Raw genomic sequence first — 20,844 nt, 5'->3', positions numbered from 1 at the left:
CTCCCCCCTCCCTTCTCCCTTCCCCTCCCCCCCTCCTTTCTCCCTCCCCCTCCCCCTCCTTTCTCCCTCCCCCTCCCCCTCCTTTCTCCCTCCCCCTCCCTCCTCCTTTCTCCCTCCCCCTCCCTTCTCCTTTCTCCCTCTCCCCTCCCTCCCCCTTCCCTGCTCTTCCCCCCCCCCCTTCCTTTCAGCTGGGTAATTTCACTATTGCCTTGTAGAGCTTGCCAGGTTTCCCTATTTTATTAAGCCTCACTCCCAGCAGGTGAGAGAACACTGCCATACTACTTTCATGAGTATGCAGTCTACCAGTTACTTTCCAATTACCTTCCCCCCCCCCCCAATTTGTCTCAAAATCTCCCTAGCCATGCTTTTTCACTCCCTCTGATGCCAATTGCACCCCTAAGAATTCCAATTCTTATCTTCCTGAGATCGAAATAATTTTTCAAGCACTGAATCCCCTTTTTCTCTCTTTTCGTTTTTCTTTCCCTCTGGGCTGTCTATTTGAACTTTGATTCCTTGTCCTTTTTCTTAAGCAATTTCTAATAAGGCTGCAAATTTCATTACCGTAACTAATTTCTATAATTAAAATTCCGGAATCAAATCACTTTTATAATTCCTTCTCCCACAAAAGCTATACATGAAGAAAAAATAAGCAAACAATTGGATCATTCTTCTCACTGATTTATGTGTCATATTTGGGTCTACATTAGCTTTTCCTCTCATCATTTTTACCTTTTAGAATGTAGATTTCACATTTCTTTTGCTATTTGTGGGTTGACCATCAATAATCACATGGCAATATTTGAAGATTTGCACTATTCTATGGAAAATCATAGACAATGTATATGCAAAGAAAACAAAAAAATTGTCATAAGTAATGTGCATTAAAGAACGAACTATAAGGTACTCACTCTCTTTAGGAACTCTTTGTTGTTCCTATCCAGATTCAGTCAAAGGTTCTCTATGTATCTTATGCTTTTTTGTAGAAGGATTTCTTTGAATCAATTGCTGTAAAGACTGTTATAGTGTTCGAGATACTAATTTCTCATGTAGAAACTGAAGTGCAGTTTATTTTTTTCATGTGTTAAATATCAGAATTATTAAAATAAAATTTGGGGAAGGACCTAAACTTTATTTTTATAGGTTTTTCCTGGCCCCTAAGCCCTGTGATTGTCAAAGGAAGATTAGTTATTGAAGCAAGTTATAAAAGTCAGATTGACTTCTAAATTTTCCTCTCTAAGCTTTATTCACCTCCTGTGTTCTTTTATTTGCAATTTTATCCCAAATGTTTATTTGCAATTTTATCCCAAATGTTTTCCACTTTTAGTGGTCTTTTTGGAATATTACAAATGTCCCAAAGTTGATTTCTTTTCCTCAAATATAATATTATTTCCGGTTTTCATGTATCTATTGATGGCATCATTGTTCTAATTCCCATTCTAGTCATGCTTGAAACTTTGTCATCATCTTGTCTCTCAGCTCCTAATGCCTTTCCTAAGTCCTGTCTTTTTATCTCTGCTATTTCTATTGTGCTACCTGTACTTAGAGTGGGGACTTTGAGTCCTTTTGTTGTTTTGCCAGGATATACTCAGTAAATGGTTATATGCAAGTTTATAGATTCCTATGTCCAGGAATTAGACACTATCAGGAATGTTTTAGATTGTTACAACTAAGTTGCAAATAACTTTGGAATATAGATAATTAAATAATGGAGTCTTAAATATAATTTTTAAAATGCACTCTTAAGTAACATTTTTTTTAAATAACAGGAAGCTAAATTACACCACAGTTTCATGTACTGAAATATTTTAGTTTAGTGTGTGATTCCTGTGCCAAAAGTCTGTAAATTCTTAGAAACCTCTGCCAGAGTTTTCTATCACTACAGTGGGAATTTTCATTAAAAGTAGCAATCTTTTTTTTTTTTTTAAGTATGCATATAACCCATGGAAATATGCAGAGTTTATGGGTAATTAGGTGGTTTTATCCTTACAATAGGGGAAATCTTAACAATGAGCTCCTTGTAGTATTCCATTATTCTAGAGTGGGGACTTTTTTTTTTTAAGCTGCGGTTAAGTGACTTGCCCAGGGTCACACAGCTAGGAAGTGTTAAATGTCTGAGACCAGATTTGAACTCTGATCCTCCTGAATTCAGGGCTGTTGCTCTATCCACTGCGACACCTAGCTTCCCCTAGTGGGGACTTTTAAAAAATTATTATTAAAGCTTTTTATTTTCACAACATATGTATGGATTTTTCAACATTGATCTTTGCAAAACTTTGTGTTGTAACTTTTTTCCTCCCCTTTCTCCCACCACCTCCCTTAGATGGCAAGTAATCCACTGTATATTGAACATGGTAAAAATTTGTTAATCCAATATATGCATACATATTTATACAATTATCTTGCTGCAAAGAAAAATCAAATCAAAAAGGGAAAAAAAATGAGAAACAAAACTCAAGCAACCCCAACAACAGAAAGAGTGAAAATGCTATGTTATGAATCACACTCAGTTCCCACAGTCCACTCTGGGTATAGGTGTCTTTCTTTATCACAAGATCATTGGAACTGGGCTCAATCATTTCATTGTTGAAGAGAGCCACATCTATCAGAATTGATCATGGTACAATCCTGTTTATTGCTGTGTATAAAGATACCTTGGTTCTGTTTACTTCACTGAGCATCAGTTCATGTAAGTCTCTCCAGGCCTCTCTGAAATCATCCTGCTGATCATTTCTTATAGAATAATATTCCATAGCATTCATATACCATAATTTATTTAGTCATTCTCCAACTGATGAACACTCAGTTTTCAGTTTCTTGCCACTACTAAAAGGGCTGCCACGAACATTTTTATACATGTGGATCCCTTCCCTTGCTTTTTGATCTTTTGGGGACATAAGCCCAGTAGAAACATTTCTGGTTCAAAGTTTGATAGCCCTTTAGGCATAGTTCCATATTGCTCTCCAGAATGGCTGGATCAGTTCACAACTCCACTAAAAATGGATTAGTGTCCCAGTTTTCCCACATCCCCTCCAATATTCCTCATCATTTCCTGTCATTTTAGCCATTCTGAGAAGTGTGTAGTGGTATCTCCAAGTTGTCTGTCTTTGCCTTTCTCTGATCAATAGTGATTTAGAGCATCTTTTCATATGACTAGAAATGGTTTCAGTTTCTTCATCTAAAAATTGTCTATTCATATCCTTTAAACATTTATTAATGGAAGAATGGCTTGAATTATAAACTTTGAGTCAATTCTCTATTTTAGAAATGAGGCCTTTATCAGAACCTTGGAGTAAAAAAATTTCTCCCAGTTTGCTTCCCTTCTAATCTTGCCTGCATTGCTTTTGTTTGTACAAATCCTTTTTAATTTAGTATAATCAAAATTATCTATTTGGTGTTCAACTATGAGTTCCAGTTCTTTAGTCCCAAATTCCTTCCTTCTCCACAGATCTGAGAGATAAATTATCCTTTGTTCTAATTTGCTTATAATATCATTCTTTATGTCTAAATCATAACCCCATTTCTGTCTTATGTTGGTATAGGGTTTTAGGTGTGAGGCATTTGCCTAGATTCTGCCATACTAGTTTCCAATTTTCCCAGCAGTTTTTATCAAATAGTGAGTTCTTATCCCAAAAACTGGAGTCTTTGTGTTTGTCAAACACTAGATTGCTGAAGGCATTGACTATTTTGTCCTGTGAACCTAACCTATTCTATTGATCAACTGCTTTATTTCTTAGTCACTAGCAAATGGTTTTGATAACTACTGCTTTATCATATAGTTTTAGTTCTGGCACAGCTAGGCCACCTTTATTTGCATTTTTTTTTCATTAATTCCTTTGAAATTCTTTACCTTTTGTTCTTCCAGATGAACTTTATTATTTTTTCTATATCTGTAAAATAATTTCTTGGGAGTGTGATTGGGATGGCTCTGAACAAGTAGATTAATTTAGTCAATTGTGATTTTCATTATATCCCTTCAACTTAAAGGGTAGGGACATATAAAAGAGAGAGTTAAAAGGAAAATCACATTCTATAACTTTAAAACACTTTAATTTTCTTTGTTTTTCTGTTGCTTATAAAGTTGATTTCAAACCTGTTCTGTGTCATCTGATATGATACTAGCAAGCTGATATCAAACTTATTGGACTCTTTCTCAAGAATGTTTTAGTATTTTTAAATGTATAAAATAAAATACTTGGGAATATAAAGAAATTATTGTATTGAAATTGTCAATTTAGGTAGTTACAGTCATTTCACACTATGCCATTCTGGCTTCCATCTTGCTTAATCACCTCCTGACTCTCCCATTATCTTGCTTCCTTCCTTTTGAGTTCTAGAATTTGTATCAGGTCAGTGCCTATCAGTCAGCTGAGAGTTGCTTTCTTGACTTCCCAAACTAAGACATATCTCTTGGTCTCTTATTAATTTTATTGCCCCACTAGAATGTAAATTCCTTAAAAGGACAAGTACTATTTCACCTTCGGATTTGTTTTCTTTTGCAATTAGCACAATCCGCGGTTATATTATAAGCACTTTTTTGCATACATCCATTCTTTTACTGTTTGTTTTTTTTAATTCCACAACTTAGTTTTCCATTGGCTCATTTTTGAAGGGGAAATTTTGTTAACATCCTTATCTTTGAATCTTTTGGATTTTTACCTGTATTTTCTTTACCTCTTGATGATCTAACATAAAAATGGTAAAAACCAGTATTATATTTTAAAGTTGTTAATGTTTAAACAAGTTATTTAGAAGATTAAGGTCTTAAATAACTAATTTATTAGCTCAGGATTTCTGAGCATTAAAGTTTAACAGTGTAATAATATTCATACAGAATTAACCTTGTTTGTACTGATTGAAATAATGGCTTTTTATTGTATTTTTAATTGCTTAAAACTAGAGACTTATTACTCAGGAAAAAATGAATTTACTTAGGATAGAGGAACACTCAGAATTTGTCCTTGGATTCAAGTGGTTTTTACTTAATTTTTTTTCTGATCAGAAATAGAGTAAACTAATTTATTTTAAAATAGAATTTGCTTTGATATATACATACATATATATATGTATATATATGTGTGTGTGATAGATATGCATATATATATATTTGTTGTAATTAGTTCTTTTAATAGTCTTGAAATCTGTTCCTATTAAAGTACTATAAATGCCATGACAAAATTTTATTTTAATAGTGTTCTAAAGTACTTTTACCTGCATATTTCAGCTACAAAAATTGTGACAATTTTTTTTTTTTTTTGAAGACAAAAAGGCTTGGACTTACTGAATGAAATATAGTCTTTTTTATAACTGGACAAAGTTTCCACATTTATTTTGATTTTGATTTGGTGATAATGTTTTCCTTAATTAACCTACTTAGAATTATATAGAAATTTCCTCAATAAACAGTGTAAGTTATTGTATATCTATTACCAATAAATTTATGTACAGGCAAATGTACATATGTATAACTATATATAAATCTTAGTGCAATTTTAATATTTTATAACTTAAAACAACTCTTTTAAATACACATTGTGTATATACTATTGTTTTAAGATTGTTAGATTTTGTCTGTTGCTATTACAAAATATGTGTCTATATGTGTGTGTGTGTGTGTATATATATATATATATATATACACACACACACACACATATATGAAAGAATATGACTTAAAGATACACATACATACACACATGTTTATATATCTTTAGGTTATATCCTTGCAGACAGTATTATTAATTATTATTGTTTTAGAGTTAACAATTGTCGGTTCCGCTTTTATACACATATCTTCAATCACTAATAAGTGCCTATTTTTGTATATCCACTATTTGTACTTTTATCCCTAGTGCCTATCAGTTATTTACTTTTATCCCTAGTGCCTATCAGTTATTTGATATACAAATAACTGATAGGCACTAGGGATAAAAGTACAAATAGTGGAAATTTTCTATGTGCAAGCTTATGTTCTAATGAGAGAAAACTGTACATATATAAATATAAAATGAAAATAATATGTAAAAAATTAGTTTGGAGGGAAGACTCTAACATATGGTAAATTAGGAAAAGGCTTTAAGCAAAATATAGTGCTTAAAATATAGTGCTTAGAAAAAGGAAGAGAGGAAATTTATAAGGCAGAGATAAATTCTTGATAAACTTTAAACATTTCTTTTAGTTAAGTATAGATGCTAATACTTAGCATCTGGTAGGCAAAATTATCCCTATATAAGAAAGAGTATGGTGCAGTAGAAAATGAATTGAAACGTGTTCAAATTTTGGCTTTGCAATCTAACTTATGTGTCCCTAAGTAAGGTTTTTCTGGACCTATTTTCCTTTGTGAAAAATGAAGTTGGATCAAATGAGAGGGGATAGAGAATTTAGAAAAATTTTTTTTTCAAATTTTCCTTTCAAATTTCTGTTAATTCATATTTTTCTTCATCTCATCCTCAATGGAGTTATGTTTTTAAAAAATTAATTTTTGTCTTCTATTGCAGCTTTTTACAGATGGGATCACAAATAAACTTATTGGCTGTTACGTTGGCAACACAATGGAGGATGTGGTCCTGGTGAGAATTTATGGCAATAAAACAGAATTGTTGGTTGACCGAGATGAGGAAGTGAAGAGTTTTCGAGTGTTGCAGGCTCATGGCTGTGCACCACAACTCTACTGTACATTCAATAATGGGCTGTGCTACGAGTTCATTCAGGGAGAAGCTTTGGATCCAAAGCATGTTTGTAATCCAGCTATATTCAGGTATGCTTTTTTGGTTAAAAAAGTTTTAAATGACTAAGGAAGTATTTTTCCCCAACTAGATTGTTTTTTAAAAATTCAAGATTCTGATTTCAGAAGAGTGTTTGGAAGTTTTCAAGGCTATTTCAAAGCATACTATGTAAATGCTTTAAAAAATGAATTCCTTTCTTTGGGTTAATTTAACTTGACATTTATCTTAGAATTTCTTAGCTAAGAGTGAAATGAGCAGAACCAGAAGATCACTATACTCTTCAACAACAATACTGTATGAGGATGTATTCTGATGGAAGTGGAAATCTTCAACATAAAGAAGATCCAACTCACTTCCATTTGATCAATGATGGACAGAAATAACTATACCCAGAGAAGGAACACTGGAAGCGAATGTAAATTGTTAGCACTACTGTCTATCTACCCAGGTTACTTATACCTTCGGAAGCTAATAATTAATGTGCAACAAGAAAATGGTATTTACACACATATATTGTATCTAGGTTATATTGTAACACATGTAAAATGTATGGGATTACCTGCCATGGGGGGAGGGAGTGGAGGGAGGGAGGGGATAATTTGGAAAAATAAATTAAAAAAAAAAAGAATTTCTTAGCTAAATAGAATTCTTAATAAATTTTTATTTATGTATTTTTATGTCAGTACATTTGTTTTTTTCTTTTCCTTTTCTCCCCCCCCCTTTTTTTTTTTTTTTTTTTTTTTTTTTTTTTTGCTGAGGCAATTGGGGTTAAATGACTTGCCCAGGGTCACACAGTTAGGAAGTGTTACGTCTGAGGCCAGATTTTGAACTCAGGTCCTTCTGACTTCAGGGCTGGTACTCTATCCACTGTACCAACTAGCTGCTCCTTACAATTCTTAATATATGTCCTTGGCTCTCCTCTCCCTTGAATACTTTTAATAAATACTAAAAGATATATTCAAAGTTCATACCTATAGACCCTCAAACTTCATCTTTGCAAAGAAGGGAGGAGGGTGCATTTTCTCATCTTTTCTCATTGATTATAATTACATAATATTTAGTTTCTTTTCTTCTCTTTTATACTGTTATAGTCACTGTTATAGTAATTATTGGCATAAATCAATGGCCATGATTATCATTAACATGTTAAAATAAAACATATGGAAGAATTTATCCTTATTTAAGTAGTTGCTGATATTGTTTTTTTTTTTTTTTGCTTTGTTTTTTATATTTCAATATTTTCTCGTGGTTTTTGGTACTCATACTTTTTTATTTCTTATAGGTTAGTACTCTTCCACTACATAGGTCTAGTATAATTTTGTAAATCATTACCTAAGTGTTAGAAACATGAAATCTTTATAATTTTTTGCTTTTATTATAGTTCTGCCTCTGCTCCGTATGTTAAGCTTAATGTAAAAGTTGACAAATTTCAGACAAAAACTGCTTAATCTTAAACTGTTTATGCTTGTGATACCATTTTTCCCTAGCTGATTAGAATAACATATAAAAATAATGAAACTTTCAGTTGGGGTTCAGTTATTTTTAGATATGTGACTGCAGCAATTAGTTCAGAAGTTCAGAAGGTACCTTGAGTATATACTTCTCAAATTAGACAGTTTTTGCTTAATTTGAGCCTTCCAAAACCATTTTTTGTGCTCTCTGGTTTAGTTTTCAAGATGTCATGAGATTTTTTTCCTACAAGTCTGAATAAGTTGTTCAGTTAGTATTTTCTATCACCTTAGTTTTCATTAATTCTGAAGGAATTTGAATTAAGCGGATGATTTTATTAAGGACAAATACTAATTAATGCACTTTTGCAAACACAAGGAAATGATAAATCTTAAGAAGTGCATGTTTGTGGTGCTAGTTTTTTTTTTTTTTTTTTTTTTCAGCTATTGGAGCAATATGTCTAAAAAAAAGTGTAATTTTCCATTTTTACAGTGCCTCAGTTGAGCTTTAGTTGTTTTTAGATGTTTAGTGGAAAGATAGAAGCAGAATCCAAATAGAGGATGGTGGTCGATCTCCAAGCTATCAAAAACAAAGATCTGCAAGTCATTTATTTTTTAAAAACAATTTATGAAGAAACATCATTGTGGTATATAGTTGCTAAATAGAGTTATTGAGCAGTAGAAACCATTTTTGTAGTCCAAACTTGTTATACTGATGAGATAACTTCTGATGAATGCAACTTGTATAACAACTCTGTCTTGATGTGGATATGGAATTCTGCTGATCTAAAAGATGCTGCCTTATAATTATGATATTCCTAAATGTCATATTAAAGGAGCAAATTAAAACTAGATTACCTAGGTCATCTAGCTCCTAGAATCTAGCGGATATTCTGATCATATTATTCAATCCATTTATTATAACTGAACACCTAAAAGTTAACCTGACCAAGTAGCTAGTGTCATCAGTTAATGCAGATTACTCATGGGAAGGACAAATATTGAAGCTGAAGCTTAAATACTTTGGCCTTATAATGAGAAGATGGGATTCATTGGAAAAGACCCTGATGTTAGGAAAAATTAAAGACAAAAGGAGAGGGAAGTATCAGAGGATGAGATGTTGTCATGGAAACAATGAACATGAGCTTCCACAGACTTTTCGGGAGATATAGAAGGCTCTGATGTGTTTTGGTCCATGAGTCATGAAGGGTCAGAGAGGCCTTTAGTTTTGTAACTAACCTCCCTAAGATCATCTCTCTCTCTTGAAGCCAAGGCACAAGGAGAATATGAAGATTGACCCACTGGTCAGTCTGCATGCTGACCCTTTTGAACTGTATTTATGTCTAAATTGGGAAGGTAAGGTTATTAGTTCCTTGAGCATTCTGATCATAGAAAAGAAGCAGTGTGGTATCCAGAAAATAACCAGAAAAGGCTCTCAGGGAGGATTCTCTTAACTGCTAGCCTTGCATTATGCTCTTAAGAGTAATAGGCTCCTGGTGGAGCTTTCAGCCTTCCTCCTCCCCAATCAATTTGCACCTTGAGAAAGCTTTACTTGATTATATTATGTCCTCAAGCTATCATTTTATACTTTTTACCTTTTATTACTAATTTCTTAGGAAAAAACTCATTCCCTTCTCTTCTAAATTTCCTATTTCTCATTTCCTTAGAATCTGGCTTCAACTTCTTTCCAAAGTTACCAAACAATCCATTAATTTCCAAATCCTGTGGCTTTTTGTTTTCTTCTTTCTTGGTCTCTACAGTGTTTGACACTTTACTACCTGCTTCTTATGGCAAGTTTTCATAGATCTGTGTACAGGTCTCTTGTTCAATATTTTAGGAATGCTATTGATAAGAATATTGTTAGCATCCTAGAGAGGAGTAACTAGGATAATGAAGGAGTATTAGTTTAGTGAAGTTTATTTGTCTAATATGAGGGGTTCTCAAACTACGGCTCGTGGGTCAGATGTGGCCCTCTGAGGACCTTTATGCATCCCAATGGGTTATGGCAAATGGGCTGAGGGGCGGAGACAGAGTGTGAGTTTTTGTTTTTACTATATATAGTCTGAGGGACAATGAACTGGCTCCCTATTTAAAAAGTTTGAGGACTATTGTTTCAAAAGTTTGGGTTTGTTTTTTTTTATTTTTATATTTGTAGTCATGAGAGACTTTAGGCTTTCATATGTGTAAGTAGTAAAAAGTGAAATAGCCTGGATTCTAGTACATATACATCAAGTAGAGAATCTTGAACTGATAAAATAAGCAGAAAATTGGGTGCACAATTTATACAAGATCAACAATATTGTACCTAAAAACTACTTTGAAAGACACTTAAGAATTCTGACCATCATTGTTCCCAGTGGATTTGTGAAGCAGCATGGAATTGCAGACACAATTTTGAGATGTTGCCACTGTATGGATTCTTCTTGCTTGACTTGACTATGCTTATTCATTATAAGGGGTTTTGTTTTTCTTGTTTTTTAATTGGGGGAATGGGATTGAGGATTTAAAAATAGGTTAGCAATAATGATTCCTTCTCCCCCCCAAAAAAAAAACCCTCCAAAAGTCATTTGAAAACAATTTTTAAAAATATTTTTCTCCAGATACACTTAAAACAGTTTTTTTATATTTGTTTTTAAAACTTTTTGAGTTTGAGTCTCTTCACTGCCAACTCCCATTAAGAATCCACATGTGAAATTTCACAAAACATTTCCATAAAAGTCATGCTGTGAAAGAAAACATAGATCTCTCACCCTAAAAAAAAAAAAAAAAAAAAAAAAAGACCCTCAAGAAAAATGAGAAAGAATGCTTCAAAATGTGTATGTATAGCATTTACAGCTAGGTCACACCCGAACATTGCTATTACTTTGTACATAGTATATTTCACTTTGCTTGAGTTAGTGGAGGAATTTTCCTTGTCTTCCTCTCCCCCCCCCCCAACCCCCCCTGCCAGTATTGACACTGACTCTGGCATGGGTCCAGGCCAGGTCTGCACACTGGGTTCTCTCTCTGATGTTGCAAACTTTTTCTGCTGAGTTTCTAAGTGGTCTTCATCTGGGAAATATTTCACTCCATCTTTTGGGGTGTTCTGATTCTCTGAAAAAAAAAAAGGAAAGGAAATTAGGAAAAAACTAAGATCCTCTGAAATTAATCTAAAACAGCTTCTGATTTTTTATTTTAACCTGAATTTTCTAGTGACATCCAAGCTTTCAAAGAAAAGATTGATGGGTTGCCAAGAAAATATTTTTTAACCATGTTCAAAATTTTAGAGCATAAAACAGTGATTTTGTTGTACTAATTTGTTCTGAGAATTTTTATTTTGCTATCAAAATTAATGATAAGCATTAACTTACAAGTACACCACCGAAGCAAAATGAAAAAATATACAATTAAAATATTCTGATTTTAAAAGTATATTGTTAACCATGGTCACAAATGAATGGTGGTTATAGATGAATAAATAGGGTAACTTAAAGCTCAGCAGTCCTTCTTGCACTGACAAATTGTACTTTGATTGGTTTGATGCCACAAGTAACTATCAATAAACCAATAAGCTTTAATTAGCCCTTACAATGTATTCTGCACTGTGGTGCTATGGATAAAAATAGTACTAGCCTATCTGAAATAGCTATTTCCTGGGAAATCACAACTTAAGTCAAACAAACATTTATGAGGAAATTTTAAAATAGCTCAAAAGAAAACATCATAAAGGTAGTAAGAATACATTTATCACAGAAACCAAATCATATCTACATTAAACTACAGTGCAAAACAATTCAGTACAAAGCAAGAGGCAATTTCCTACTAACTAGAGCATTTCCATATATATGGAACACAAAATGTGTACATAAAGCCATGAATTTTTCATGTATCTCCTTTAAAAAAAAAAAATTAAAGACAAGCATTTGTAGCAAATCTCTTCTCAAGGCAAAAAACCCAAAATTGAAGGGAGGCCCACCAATTGAGGAATGGATGAATAAATTGTGGTATGTGATTATCATGGAGCATTATTGTTCTATGAGAAATGATGAGCAAGATACTGAAATTTGTTTAGTCATTATTTAAAGGAATTTGGAGCAGTTTGGGAGAGTTCCTGCTTTTACTTTGCCATCTTGGCCCTGCCTCTTTGAAACACTTTTTTTTTTTTTTTTTTTTTTCTCAAAAGTGTCCAGAAGAGAACTGAAGGAAATTTAGAAGGCCTAACAGTTTTGAAAAATAAATTGTGGGATTTATTTAATTTTTTTTTTTTTTAAACTTCAGCTAAGCATTTATTTGTAAGCAGCATTTTTGTCTAGGGATCAATTTGATAGTACACTAAAACTTTCCTTGTTGAGGCTAATTACGGGGAAGGTTAGCAAAAAATCTGAATTACAGGATTATAGATTGATCTTAAAGGGATTTTGGAGAACATTTAATTCTGTACTTTTTCTTTTTCCCCAAGAGGAGGAAACTGAGGGGAGAGGAGTTCCCAATAATAGTTTTATTAACTTAATGCATACTTTAATTTCTACTCAAAATGACATCCAGTCTCACAGTTTTCCTGCCAGTGACCTTTCATCCTTTTGTCCCTCAAGCTCAACATTGATTCCCCATTCTATAACCCCCTCTCCATTTTAACCTCTGTTCCTGCTTCTCCTTTTCCAATAGTGGTGGGTTAATACTATGGAACAGATACCCCATTAATTGAGTCTTTAAGATTTCTAGTTCTTTTCATCTATCCTGCGGTTTTAACTCTGTGTGTTGTCTATTGTCAACTAGAATGAGTTTCTTGAAAGCAGGGGAACTATCTTCCATTTTTAGTGCATAGCAAACACGTAATACCCATTCATTCATTCACCTATTCTCCTATCAGTACTTTTTTACCTATAAAGAATTGCAACATTTTGCTGGTTTTACTTTTAAGGAAGAGCTATGGAGCAAGGCATATTGGTGGGGGAGAGGAGAAGCAGTTTTGTTATTTTATATATGACAAAGAACATCCTTGCAATCTTGTGTTCTAATTTCCTCCCACTTTTTTTTTTTCATGTCATAAAAATATATACTTCAGCCTGGCCTTATCCGAGTTATTATAAATTAGTAAAGCCTCAAATTAGGGTTTTGAAAGAATGTATTTTTTTTAATTGAATTGTGTATGTAATATCTCATCTCTAGATAACCACTTAAATTTACAGAGAAGATCAGAGAGTTTTGTGTGTGTGTGTGTGTGTGTGTGTGTGTGTGTGTGTGTGTGTGTGTGTGTGTGTGTATTTTGCTGCTTACGAATAAAGGGCCAGTTCTTGAATCTTCTTTAGTTTTTAAAGAGAAGATTCAAGTTTAATTTTTGATTTTTTTTTAAACTTTTGTTGTACCAGGTTGATGAGGTGACTCCACACAACTGATTTGAATTTTTTTATTTCTCTCTATTAAAATTTTTTTAAATAAATTTTTAAATTTTGAGTTCTAAATTCCAAGCAATATTATATCATTAATACAAGTGAAATAATGTAAAACGTCATATTAGCCATATTTCCATAAAAAGCAGAAAAAAATTGAGTGAAAAAAATTATTACAATTTGTATTCAAAATTCATTGATTCTCTTTTTAGAGATGTATAGTAATTTTTTTTTTCCCCATCATGTGTTCTTTTAAAATTCTTTGACCACTGTCATTGATCACAATAGGCAAGTTTCCACAGTTGAATATCATTACAACATTGATGTTACTGGGCGTTTGTTCACATAGGTTTATAACAGAGAAATGATGCTTCTCAGTCTTTTTTTTTTTTTTTTTTTTTTTTTTTTCCTTTTTCATTTCTTAATCCTGAATCCTATGTTATAACAATTTTCATCATCTTATCCTTAGTTTGGTTCATTTTCACTTGGAAATTACTAAATACGTTAATTCAGATTTGGGATTCTTCCTCTTCACATAATTTCTCTAGTTTTTCATCCTTTGCAATAGGTATTCGTGATACTCACATTAATCACAGACACTGCAGGATTGATCTGTATTTGGTCCTTCTATAGTTTGTAGCAATGTGTAATATTATGAATTTAATGTTTTTGTGTATGTTGCTGAAAATCTCTGGCATTCAAACCACACGATTCATTTAAAATAGCTATTTTTGATCTACAAATTAAGTTTAAAATTTTGTTTGATCTTTGCTTTTTAGTCACAGTGACTCAGCTCAGAAGGATATTTTAAATTTTAAGTTGTATCTTTGAGAAACATCAGAGAATCTTTTTTGAGATCAGCTAGTACTAATCCTCTTTTTAAAAGCTTGAAAAATTAAGGTCCATAGCTATTTCATAACTTGTTTAAGATTATATTGTTTGTCTTTCATTTTCAAAGAGAACCAATGATATCACAGGGTAATGTCTTGATTCGTATGAGAAAATGTATTTATGTAAGGTATGTCATACAAAATCGTCAAGCGTCTACTTTCCAGAGTCATCAAAGTCTAGTGGCAAGACAAAAGTTAGAAGAAGTGATGATGGTTCATCTTTGGCATTTACTATCTAAGCTCTTAAGTGCTCCATGGTACCTGCTTTCAGCCATTTTCATGGCAGTTCTGCCTATTCTGCTGTGGGAGAAGGTCTTCACGGGCTCAGAGTAGATATATTTTTCCTCCTTCCCCACCCCCACATCAGACTCACTGACAGATTTGAGATCTGTCTTTTAACAACAGTCTGATTAAGCTTGTCTGCCAAAATGATTATATCAAGATATGGCTATTGTACATGTGCTACAACTTCTGGGAACCACAGATGTGTTAAATGAAAGGTTGACACCTGGGGTACATGAGCAGCCCTGAAAAGGGCTCAGCAAGTCCTCAGACCAGAGATACTAGCCTTTCTGAATAAACCATTAACCTACCTCTTAATTAGGAAGTTAACAGATTTTTTTTTTTTTTTTTTTTGCTGAGGCAATTGGGGTAAGTGACTTGCCCAAGGTCACACAACTAAGAAGTGTTAAATAGTCCGAGGCCATATTTGATCTCAGGTCCTGATGGCTCCTTAAATAGGAAGTTAATGGCAGAGCAGAACTCAAAATTTTGGTCTCCTGAATTTTACTCTTGTTCCTTTTCACAAACTACACTGCCCCCATAAGGCATCTGTCTTATAGAGAGCTAAAAAGGCTCATTTCTCCACCAGCCCTGGACTTGGTCTTTTGAATCAGCTCTGATTTATGGGTCTATTTACTTGAATGTAGGCTTTGTATCAAGAAACTGGGAATTGTTGTACTGCTTTTCATGAATAAAAATTCCTAATTCCATAAATGTTTTAAAATTTAACTTGTAATGTGATGTCACTTATTTTTAATCACCATTATACCATAACTAGTATTTAAGTACCTATAAGGCATTAGCCCATAGATCATTGTGGGTATGTGCAATTATTTAATTAGTCATATTTAAAAATCATAAAGACAAAGTTTTTAGTAATTAGTTTATGAATAATTCATGTTTATTAAGCTTTGTATCCTTATATGTAATTTTATTTATTATTTTTTAAATAGGTTAATTGCCCGTCACCTTGCTAAAATTCATGCTATACATGCACACAATGGCTGGATTCCCAAATCTAATCTATGGCTAAAGATGGGGAAATATTTCTCTCTCATTCCTACAGAATTTGCTGATGAAGATATTAATAAAAGGTAAAAATTGGTATATTTACAATTTTGAAAATTCTTTGATTTTTGTGATGATTTCCTACAGCAGACATTTTCAAAATTAAGCATTGTTTGTTTCCTGCAGAGAAAATCCTTATAGGATTTTGCTTTTGAATTTTTTAAGAAGAGTAAGTATTAATTCATGACAATTAGATGGTATTGAAGAGACCTAAATAATAAGAAAAGACTGTTTGGTACGTAGTAATGAAATGTGTTCTTGAGTCTCCCATCAATAGGAAAATCTGAAACCCATATCTATTCTATCATTATGATCTTCCTCCAACATGTGCTGCATTATCATTTGCTTTAAGTATCATGACTTAATATAGAAATAATATAATGTTCTGGAAACAAAAAAAGTATCATGCTCATATAGTAATAGCAAAATATCAATATTTTATGAAAATTAAGATTTTAAGTAGAGATAATTGGCTTAATTACTAGAAGTATATTCAATCATCATAATACATAACTATTTCTTTTTAGTTTTCAGTTGGATTTTATGATTTTTAGAATTAAAATTCTTTTCCAAAGCTCATTTTCTATGTATTTTATTATTTTTGTTGGTTAAATTAGAATTAAACAAATAATTTATGACATTGAGTTATATTAACAATAAATCAGAAAGTTTTCCATTGGATTTAAAACTAAATGCATTTAGGGATTTATGTTTCTATGCTTATAGTATCTTTTATAGTCAATAGCTGCAAAGAAGCAAAAAATAGATTTTTGTCTTTCAAAAGAATATTGAATTAGAGACATACTCTGTATACAAAATAAAATATAAATAGGATACAAGCCAGGAGTTTTAAAATTCAGCAAATAATGAAATTGATGCTTAAGTGAAGAACACACTAAGGTTTTGCAAAATCTACAATTTAAACCATGTTTTCTGTTTCATTTCATATATTTGTTAGAATCACTTTGATGACAGTCTTTATGATATTTTTCACAACTTTAGAAATCCTGGAGTATGTAGGTTTGCATAATTGTAGATTTATATTAACAGCATACCTTACAGAGGCAACTGTCTTGTAAAAAAAAAATTATTTTGGAATGAAGAGAGAAATCTGGGTTTTAGTTCCTTTTTTCTTTTCTTTCTTTTTTTTTTTTTTAAGAACTTTGTTGACAAATTTGATTTCTTAAGATCAGTAGCTTCAGAGACGAGCTATAAAATGGGCCTGATCATACCTGAAATCAAGATTTTCTTTAATTGGATTAATACTTAAATCTGTTGTCATATAAAACATTTTTAAATCCTCAAATCACTCTATAAACATTAGCAGTATTTATTAACTTTTTACCCACCCCCAGTTTTATTTTATATCTGACAAAATGTAGCATGTCAGGATTTAAAAGGTTTTTAATTATGCTGTATTTCATACCCTATTCACCTGCGTTTTTCTTGTCCTTTGTACTTATTTTAGAAGTAGCCAAGTTACTATCCAGTAGACTTTTATGTAGGCCTAGACAAGAAGGGCTAATTCAGTGTGATTATTAAAAAATTTAAATTTTGAAAAAGAACAAAGTAGATATAATTTAAGATTATCTTTTAAACCTGAAAGGTTCCTAAAAGATGTGCCAAGTCCTCATGTTCTTCAAGAAGAGATGACATGGATGAAGGAGATACTTTCAAACCTGGGCTCACCAGTTGTGCTTTGTCACAATGACCTGTTGTGTAAGAATATAATCTACAATGAAAAACAAGGTAGGTATCTGACCTAGCAGTAAGTAAAATTATTTGTTACAATCTCTCTGACTTTTCTCTATCAGTATATATAACTTTAATTGAAATGCATGGATATAAAACATGAATGAAATCTTATGCAATTGATACATGGATATATGATAAGTGGAAATAGCTGAAATTAATTAGTATATTACTATCTTTATTTATATATATGTTCATCAGAATTAAGCTGTTAGTTTGCATCTTAAACTGTCAATTTTAAATTTAATTTTTAAATTAAATAAAATTTTAGTATTGTGAATTTAGTTGTAAAATTTGTTGGATGCATGGTTTAGAAATGTCCCTGACGGTAAAGAGGGTTTTTTAAATGTCACATTGCCTAGTATTTATAGATTTTTATTTTCAACATTGAGAAGGACATCAGACTTAGGAGATAATGTTTCTCCATGTTATCAGTTTTTTGTTCTGATTTGTTTAGATAATGAGATGCCAAAGAAGAGTCCTCATTGGTGAAGTAATTTATTAACTAATGCTTTTGCATATGATCATTTTATTCCCATCTTCTGAAATACATAGACAAATTCTCATTAAAGATATTTGATAGTTTTGTTTTTCTTTTGAGGCATTTGTGAGATAGACAGTATACTTCTTGGAGGTAGGATATTTTGGTTGTTTTCATTTTGTTGTAAAAATTAACTCTTAGAATGTTTGTATTTCAAAAACTAGTTTGGGCGTTTGAATATAAAACTTGTAAGACTTAGTTGTATTATATAGTTTGGACCAAGTGGTTTGGGGTAAATATATTGATATGTTTTGGGCAAAATAAACTTTTATAATGATATTTTCATTATATTTGGTAATGATGCATTTTGACTGCATTTTATAATGAAAAAGAATGGCTTTGAAGATAGCCACTTCACTTTTTAATTGGCAATATTTTAGAAAAAAAAATTGTGGAAATGCCAACCTAGGGAGTCCTCCTGATAAGATATATCATATTTATCAAGATATATCATATTTATCATGTATGCAATCATATATCAGAAAGCCACCAATTAAAAAAATATATTTCTTTCCATTTCTTGTCATTTTAAAGTTGGGGATGTATTCATCCAAAAATTTAAAAAATTGTTAAATTAGATGATTTTTAAATAAATTAAAGGAACACTGTCAAGTTTAGTTGATAGTACATAGTTTTCAAAATAGATGTTTGGCTTTTGCTTTCTTCTAAACATGAAGTAAAGTTGTTTTTGTTCTTTGTGGGGAAGGAGGTATGTACATAGTTTTTAAAAATATGATAGTTGCTGTTAAAATAAACTTTTTGTATTTGTGGGAAAATAAAATTACAATTTTACCGGGGAGGGGAGGGAGAAGGGTGTTTCTAATAAATGAATATATATATATATATATGTATGTATTTATGTACATACATGTATATGAAAACCTGACAGTGTTCTTTAAAATTGTGTTGCCTGCTTACAGTGTATAATAGTTAAAATACACATAGATTATTACACTTTATGCTAATGACCGGGATCTCTATGCTGTTTGCAAATGAAAACATTGGTATGCAATAAAAGCAGTGTCTTATCTTTTAAATTTAGTGCAAGGCCTGTTAACCCATACTTTACATAGTAGAATTTACATTAAGGGGACTTCATCTTACCTTAGAAGTGGAAACTCAGCTTTATTTTTAACTTCAAGTTAACTGAAAAAAGTGAGTATTTGTTTCTAAATAGAGGTTTATTTTAACCTTTCCATATTTTTATTTTCCCAGTTTCTTGTGCTACATTTTTTCTATTCACAAAACAAAATTTAAAAATCAAGTTTAACTGAATAAAAAAATCAGAATATTTTTTATGTATTAAATGTCATTTTCCCTTCTTTTAAATACCATATTGTTCATTTTTCCAAATAAAGCCAAACCACTTATATTTAAACAAAGTTTCCTTTAGGAAGGATTTCTTGATCAATGATATGAGACCATTTTTCTCTCCCACAAAAAAAATTAGTCTACATTAATACTTTTGCTTATACTTATATGGCAGTAAAGCTTCCAGAATACAACTAGCAACAGAGCTATCCTTAAGCATTTTTAAATTCCCTTCCACCTCCATGTTCTACAACAGTCACCCCTCCTTTGTCTTAACGTTTTGTGGGTGTCTTTATGTGTTACATTCAAAGATATGTCTGTTTTTTCCTTAACACAGTATCAGTGTTTATGATCTAGATACTAGGAATGACTGAATTCCTTATAACATTCTTGATGATTTGTTATTTTCTATGTGATAAAGACTCCATTAAGAAAGTAGTAGGTATGAGATAGTGCAATTCAGCAGGCAATTAGTAAGCATCTAGTTATGCCAGATATATAAAACAGTAGCTATTAAAAAGGCAAAAGTTAGAATAATCCTAACCCCCCTCAAGGAGCTTACTTAGGAGGAAACAGTATATATACAAATAAAATCAAAACCTATGAAAAACAAATAACCAAATAATTTTAGTTGGAGTGGATGGGGGAATGCTAAAAGAGAGAGGGTGAGGGAAGCAGAAGAGAGTATGAACAAGATGAGAGAGAAAAGTTTCTGTTAGGAAATGGATATTGATCTGAGCCTTGAATGGAATTTGGCCTTAGTGAAATGGGAAATCAGTCCAAAAATGAAGGCTATCTTATGCACAGGTATCCAAGATAGATGAAAAGTTGGATAAAGTGTGGTTGGAATAAAGAGCCATGAGAAGAAATAATGAAAAATTAAGTTAACAAAGATAGGTAAGGGAAGAAGAAAACGCTCTCTTTAAGTGAGGGGGAAGGAATTGTGTGAGAGGCTTGAGGAAGATTTTAAACAACTACTGAAGTGAAGTGGGATAGAGAATAAAATTGGAGAGGAATGAAAGGATTGCTTTGCTACAGTGAAGGCCTAGGTGAAATTCAGTAACAAATTTTAATGGACATGATCAACTTGGTGGCAAGGTTTCTTTTTTCTTTATTTTATTAAAGCTTTTTATTTTTCAAAACACATGCATGGATAATTCTTCAACATTAACCCTTGCAAAATCTTTTATTCCAGTTTTTCCCCCCTTCGTCCACTCCCTCCCTTAGATAGCAAGTAGTCTAATATATGTTAAACATGATAGAAATATATATGCATACATATTTATACAGTTATCTTGCTGAACAACAAAAACAGTGCAAATGCTATGTTGTGATCCATACTCATTCCCCTCTGGGTATAGATGAGACAAGATCATTGGAGCTGGCCTGAATCATCTCATTGTTGAAAAGAGCCATGTCCATCAGAATTAATAATTGTATAATCTTGTTGTTGCCATGTAC

At 32.1% G+C, this 20,844-nt stretch overlaps 1 protein-coding gene across 1 annotated transcript in view; it reads left to right on the top strand.

The window, feature by feature from the left end:
• ETNK1 (ethanolamine kinase 1) overlaps window positions 1–20,844 on the top strand; it is a 55,684-nt gene that overhangs the window by 14,587 nt on the left and 20,253 nt on the right. The window contains exons 2-4 of the mRNA XM_074268834.1: window positions 6,495–6,754; window positions 15,665–15,805; window positions 17,386–17,528. Coding sequence (XP_074124935.1) covers window positions 6,495–6,754; window positions 15,665–15,805; window positions 17,386–17,528 — 544 coding nt within the window. The remainder of the gene's footprint in view (window positions 1–6,494; window positions 6,755–15,664; window positions 15,806–17,385; window positions 17,529–20,844) is intronic.

Source organism: Sminthopsis crassicaudata, chromosome 5, assembly GCF_048593235.1.
Source record: "Sminthopsis crassicaudata isolate SCR6 chromosome 5, ASM4859323v1, whole genome shotgun sequence".
Taxonomy (NCBI): domain Eukaryota; kingdom Metazoa; phylum Chordata; class Mammalia; order Dasyuromorphia; family Dasyuridae; genus Sminthopsis; species Sminthopsis crassicaudata.
This window is presented reverse-complemented; position numbering and strand designations above follow the sequence as displayed.